This window comes from Polyodon spathula, unplaced genomic scaffold (genome assembly GCF_017654505.1).
Source record: "Polyodon spathula isolate WHYD16114869_AA unplaced genomic scaffold, ASM1765450v1 scaffolds_3579, whole genome shotgun sequence".
In the NCBI taxonomy this organism is placed as follows: domain Eukaryota; kingdom Metazoa; phylum Chordata; class Actinopteri; order Acipenseriformes; family Polyodontidae; genus Polyodon; species Polyodon spathula.
Genome location: NW_024475039.1, coordinates 1 through 6,604, shown reverse-complemented (window position 1 = coordinate 6,604; position 6,604 = coordinate 1). Strand labels below are relative to the sequence as shown.

General features: G+C 38.7%; 1 protein-coding gene and 1 long non-coding RNA gene across 2 annotated transcripts; both read right to left on the bottom strand.

Moving 5' to 3' along the window:
* Nucleotides 1–258: 258 nt before the first annotated feature.
* On the bottom strand, nucleotides 259–1,708 carry LOC121312101. The gene is made up of 3 exons (XR_005949685.1): nucleotides 1,614–1,708; nucleotides 1,330–1,412; nucleotides 259–896 (listed from the first exon to the last, which is right to left on the bottom strand). It is a non-coding gene; the product is annotated as an uncharacterized LOC121312101 (long non-coding RNA).
* A 950-nt stretch (nucleotides 1,709–2,658) lies between these two features.
* LOC121312102 (RRP12-like protein) lies at nucleotides 2,659–5,190 on the bottom strand. The gene is made up of 8 exons (XM_041244113.1): nucleotides 5,123–5,190; nucleotides 4,757–4,864; nucleotides 4,189–4,346; nucleotides 3,718–3,809; nucleotides 3,418–3,576; nucleotides 3,106–3,269; nucleotides 2,913–3,023; nucleotides 2,659–2,813 (listed from the first exon to the last, which is right to left on the bottom strand). The coding sequence occupies exons 2-8, from the start codon at nucleotides 4,806–4,808 to the stop codon at nucleotides 2,716–2,718; spliced, it is 834 nt and encodes a 277-aa protein (XP_041100047.1). The 5' UTR covers nucleotides 4,809–4,864; nucleotides 5,123–5,190; the 3' UTR covers nucleotides 2,659–2,715.
* Nucleotides 5,191–6,604: the final 1,414 nt, after the last annotated feature.

Genomic DNA, 6,604 nt, shown 5'->3' with positions numbered 1-6,604 from the left:
TCAGACTGAATTGTTCCCGTCACTTTTTTTTTTTTTTTTTTTTTTTTTAAATTATAGAAATTTTAAGAGTTACTGCCAGACTAGAATGTATCTTGTATTGTAGTACAGTTAAAAGACCTAAGCAGAATATACCAATACTGTAGGCAGTACCCCTGTCTGGACAGAGCTGGTTACTGAAGACCATTAAAAAAAAAAATCTTTTGTAAATGACCGAGGAAAAAAAAAAAAAAAATCTATAGGTAGATAAAGGCACAAATCTTTTTTGAACATTAAAAGATGCAACTCTCTTTTATTTGCAGTAAACAAAAGGCAATATTTGACACACACAGCACAACATTATAGGTTACCCTGTATTCAATTTCTAGTCCATAGCAGAATAAAGCTTAACTGGTTCTTACAAGTAAGTACGCTTTTTCATGGTAAATAAATACACACTTCTAAGGTCCACCAACCACCACAGGACAGAAAGTGAAACATTATGTTTATACAAAATGTCACTGAAGAACTGGAATATTTTAGTTGTATATATGTCTATGGATTTTGCTTATTCTCAGATGAAAAACAAACAGTTCAATCCCTTAGTGTAACGCAACCAAAACATTGAAAAGCCATGCTGTGCGTCTATCCAGGACCAACACAGAAATCCAGCCTAGCACTTAGCATCTGTACATCACATCAGTCTGTTAGAACAAAGTGTTGCCCCTTTGAAACATGCTATTTTAACTGAACCAAGCTCCCGAGTGGAGTCCATAAAAAGGTATTACGAAGGCCTGTATTTTGTCTTGGACCGAAGTTACACATTCCTCCTCTTCCTCTGCATTTTCCTTCCAGTCCGAGCCCCTTTTTGTGCTCCTCTAACCAACCCTTTGAACTGACCTTGCAGTTTTGCTTTTTTCCTGCAGAAAATAAATAAAATAAATACTTTTCGCCATACCATAAACACAAATTCAAAGCTTAACATCCTAATCACAGATGCAATCTCTTCCACCTTCAAAACAAATTGATCTTTGTAGTGACTTTAAAAAAGAAAACATGGTTTTAGCAAGAGCCAGAACAGACACTGGATTTTGCAGACGATTTCTCAAGGCTGATTGTAGACAGCTAAGACCATGCCTGTGCAGAAAGGTAAAAAAAGTGCTTCCTGCAAGTGTGTGAAGAATGTGCCATATCTGGAAAATTTAGGTTGGACACGCTCTTGGTAAAATCAGTAATTGAAAATAAAATCTCCAACTACTGTGTCTTAAATGTTAGAACAAAAGCGCTAGGAAGTAACATTAATTTATGAATAAAAAATAAATAAAAAAAAGGATCAATGATCTTCTCCCATACCTTCGGTTCAGCTGAGCCTTTTTCAGTGGGATGTAGGCATATGGATCATGTTGACCTTTCTTCTTTATGTCACCTTTACCACTCTGGAAGATAACATTAAAATGTTTTTAAATATTGTATTAACATAACATGTAAAATCATTAAAACAGGACCTTTTTATATATATTTTTAAACAGAAAGACGAGACAGGCACACCTGCACGGTGTCATGTAATTGTCATATAATTGGTATTATAGGGCTCCATTTTGAAAATATCACTCCACGGCACAAGGCCCTTTACTCACCTTTGCCTTGTACTGTCCACCAGAGTCTCCTTTTTTAGACAACGGTCGATGAATCCCAGAGCCCCCGGCTAAAAGAAAAATTGAATTACTTTTAAAAATCCTCTTGCTTCAAGACCCTTCTTTTCAGTTTAATACATGACTTGCACAGACTGGGCAGTGTCAGGGTCTCGGTAACGGGGGCCGATTTCTTTGTTAACTTCCATGAAAATGTATTTTTAGGGAGAACAGAAGTTCTGGAGAGAAAAGTCAAATTATGTCTGAAAACGTGTCTGACCCGTCACAGATGTCGACCAGAGACCTCGGTGTCTAACAATAGTGTCTGCAATATATAATAAAAAGTATATATTATATCAATATATAGATATATATTATATATATATATATATACATAGACCCCATTCAGTATTGCTTTGCATGCCCGCATATAGGATCGTATATATGTCGTGGGGTAAGTGTTTTAATGTGGTAAGTGGTGAACGCCCCAGATCGGCCGGGTCCCGGTGAAGAGAGAACACTTGCGAACTTTTTGACTTTTCCTCGGGACCCAGGCCTTTAAAATCTGGTCTAAAAAACTATGTAGGATTTCATGATTACGGCGGAATTGTTTTGCACAGTTACACGACTTGCATGGAGTTTGGTGAGGGGATGATTCAGATCACCATCATTAGTTTTGTTACAAACAAAGTCCCCATCGTTCGACCCTGCTTACGGGGTCTTAAGGTGTGCACGACGGGGGTGGGGGGGTGGTGGGGGGGTCATTTCATACAAAGTTTCCATGACTTGCGTTTTCATGTCAGGAACGTAGAGGTCAGGGTTCGGTACCCAACTTGCGTGAATCCGGGGGGGATTTTGGGAGTTGACTTGCTTTTAACTTAAAACTCACCGAGTTCATTCACACTTTGTTCCGCTATATACGAGACTCTGGACTCCCTCGAATGTAGAAATGGAAATATGACTTTAAACACCCAGGGGTAGAGGAACAGGAGTAGGTTCAACGGGAGAAACTTAAAGAAAAGACTAATTTCTCTTTTGTTAAAAAAAAAAAAAAAAAAAAAAAAAAATATGCTGTTATGTAAACGTCTGGATTAAGTCAACAATTTCACTATCTGCATCTTGGGGATGGGGGGGGAATAAAAATAAACACACTCACACTCTTAACACCAGCTTCCTCCAGTATGTCTTCCATTTCCTCCTTTGCACCTGCAGAGAAATTATAAATTTAAAATGATCACCAATACAACCGTCAATATTGAATAAAATTCAATTACTAAAACTAGGTGTTTTGTAGGCCAGTTCAACCTTTAGATTTCTCGTCGTCATCTGCTTCCTCGCGGATAATCAAACGCCCATCCGAAGTCAACTTGAAATCATGACGGACCTTTGTGTTCTTCTTTACATCTGGATTTGTGGCTGCCAGACAGATTATAAAAACAGGTAAGTCTACTGTGCTGCATATGTAAGGCAATTTGACCTCCTTCTTAAAAGTTCTTACCAAGAACCCTCTGGGAAACCATGGGATCCAGGAAATTCAGCGGCTCATCACCCTCTCCCTCCTTTAGCCACGCCCTTCCCTTCTGTCCAGGCTGCTTCTTCCTTCCCCGTCCCTTCTTCTCTTCCTCATCCTCATCCTCAGAATCAGCCAGGATGTCTTCAATACTACAAGATCAAAATGGATTAAACAATCTTTTTGCAACTGGCACTAGCTTTTTGCCCACCCTAGACTTGCCTGTACCACTTGATTTCAGGTCATCTTCTCCCATTAAGTTTGTGGTTGTCTCCATCTGACTTTTAGAGGGAACCATACCTGTCCCCTTTGGGTTTTGACATATCCTCCTCATTCTCCGACTCGGAATCAGCATCATGCTTCAAGATTTTCCTCTGTTTGTTCCTGGCTTCTACCTTGCGGATATTAACCAGCACTTTATGGTACTCCTCTGGAAGCATGTTTTTCACCAACTCAAACCTGCAAGAAAGATATTCAGAATGAAGGGGTTTGTACTGTACAGGAGTCCCTAACCCCCAGGTAGGGACCTTTTCTGCTGTCTACAAGAACTCTCTCTCTCTACCTTTAAAGTTGATTTTAAAAAAAAGGATCTACATTTACCCAAACTTGCGGATGAATTTGGTGAAAATATTCTTTAGTTTTGTCCGGAAATGCCGCCTCATGTCTTCTTTAATGTTTCCAATTCCCTCCATCTTATTGAGAAAGAAAGCAAAAGAAAACTCTGTTGCTCAGTGAACACAATCCATGGGGGCAAAAATAAATAACTAAATAAATTGAACTTGACCCAGTGAATCTAGTTGAAGTGTGAAATGAATATGAAGCCAATATATCTCTGTGTTTCACCCAGAAATCAAAAGTGACACAATCACAATATGTCAGACATCTTAAAGTCACAGGTCAAAGTGAAGGGTGGTGTAAAGATTTCCATAGAGAAGTCACCATAACATTGCAAATATGAAGTTGGCATCTCAATTGTGTGAAGCAAGTAGCGGGCATACAAGGGCCTCTCACAGAAAGGCTTAATAAAGCTTTATCTAAAAAAGCAGACTATGTATTACCTCCAATACTCACCAATAGAGGCATGTGGGACGCCAGCATTTTAACATCCATTATAAATAAAATAACTTTAATAAAGCTGAGGGCTGTCTTCACCACCTCTCGTGTTCTGGAGCTGAGCAGGAGACACACATTCCGAAGCAACGGTTCAATAACTGAGCGCTCCAAGGAATCTGCAGAGACACAAAACAGATACTGGGTTTGCAGCAAGACAATAATTCCAACTACTACCAGCAGGGGGTGCCAATTGTTAGAATTCAGAAAATGTCTAAAAATGTGCTGCTGCAGCTTTAAATGTGGTAAATAATTGAAATAGCTACATTTTTCTTTAAGACAATAAAGCATTTTCCCTGTGCAAACCACCCCATTGAGCATCTAAACTGTCAATAAAAATAACTATTTAAATCTGTAACTTCCTTACAGTGATTGGCCATAAAAAGTAAAAAGAAATACAAATAGTAAAAACACCAGTACAAATGTTTTTCAATTCTCATATATGAAGACAACCGATAGACATCTACAAATCTTACGACTGAGTGTCGTACTGAGTGTCATATTGCTTTCATTATTTTTTTAGTATTACCTTTAAACTCATAAACAAGCCGAGTCAGAGCCAGGACAGTGCAGCTGATCATTGTTACCGATCCAGTGAATCCTGCATAGATCAGTTCCAGGTATTGAAGTATTGCCTCTGAAACACAAATACACACGTCAGTCAATCACTGCTTCTTTCAACCAGATAAGAACAGAAAGATCTTTGCAATGTGCCTTGGATTTTTACAGAGACAGAAGTGAACTATTGGGTTCAGGCTACTGCAACTTCTTTACTTACATATTGTATTTAATTGTTCATACTTTTAATCTTTTTTTTCTACTAAAATGTGTTGCTGCTTAACAGTCTTGTTATTATAGTTATTAAATGCTACCAGACCTGTGTTTTCCCACTCACCTTTCTGGCTGCCACAGAAGCGTATGAATGCACGGCCGATCTCCACAAGGAGGGTATATGCATTTCGCCGACACTACAGCCACCTCATTGGTTGCGAACATAACCTTGAGGGCAAGAAAGCAACTGTTCGGTTTACAGGTGACCATCTTCCCCTCCACCAGGAGGGTTAATATGCATTTCGCCGAGCACCTACAGCCACCTCATTGGTGCAGATCATAACCTGTGAGTTTTAGAAAGCAAATGTTTTGTTATACAGGTTTTTTTAACATCTCCAAATAAGGATACCCAGCCATGTAGTAAAATCGTTTATTTTGCCACGTGTGATTCTACACTATTCCTATTGACTTACTTGGAAAGTGATGGAAATTTATTCTTTCTTTGTTTTGTAAAGCACCTTAGTTTTAGTTATTTTTTTTTTTTCTTTGGTACAAGAACAGGCTGTTTCAAAAGGTGGGTTACATGTGTAGTAATAAAACGGTTATTTTGCCACGTTGGTTCTCACCTATCCTATTGGAATACTTGACCAGTGATGGAAATGCCTTTCTGCAACTAAAGCACCTTAGTTTTAGTTATTACGAGGAGTTGAGTAACAAAGAAACAGGCTGCATACAAAAGGGGGGTTACATGTGTTTCAATTAATGCCCTACCTCTGGGAGACACCAGCTGTCTAACTTATAAACGCTTCTCTTCAAGGCCTCAAAATGTTTTTCATAGGCAGTGTACCCACAAGGTGCGTTTTTCAAAAAACCATCAAAAACTTAATATTAAATATGTTCTGTTAAATATGTCCAATTGAACAAAAAATTTGATGAGTTATGTTAATTGAGAGCTTAAGTTGGAATGAAAACCAGAAGACCCTACAGCCCTCGAGGACTGGAGTTTGACACCCCTGACCTATGATGTAATGATGACAACTTTTAAAGCTTTTGGTTATATGGTAGTTAACAGACATTGATTAAGGTTCAAATCACTGACTTACCGTAGTGTCTCTATGGGCTAACAACTGTTTTCTACTGTCTGCTGGAGTGAACACTTCCAGAATGTGCTGAATCAATGTCCCTGACCGTTCCTACACATTTCAACCACTGTGTAAATAATCAACTTGACATAGTGCAGTGCCAAACAAAATAGAAACCAACAAAGCACTCGGTCTCTGCCTTCACTGCCTAACAACAGCCTGCAGCTTCAGCCAATTGTTTCCTTTTGTAACTTTTTTACAGTACTTCCAAGAAACCAGCAATGTGAAAGCCTCCAAATGTGAAGCTGCAGGCTCTGGAAATATTGACCTCTTCATAACTACCAAGTGTGACCTGAATGTGTTCAATCCAAATCTTTATTAGATAAAGGGTCTGCTGCAGCATTTATTCAAGGAAGAAAGAACCACAAACCCTTAAGCTCTTGTTATATGTGCGAGATATGAAAATATGAGGCTGTACTCACACAACAAGTTGAATTTTCAGCAAAGCTCATAGCACTGTACTG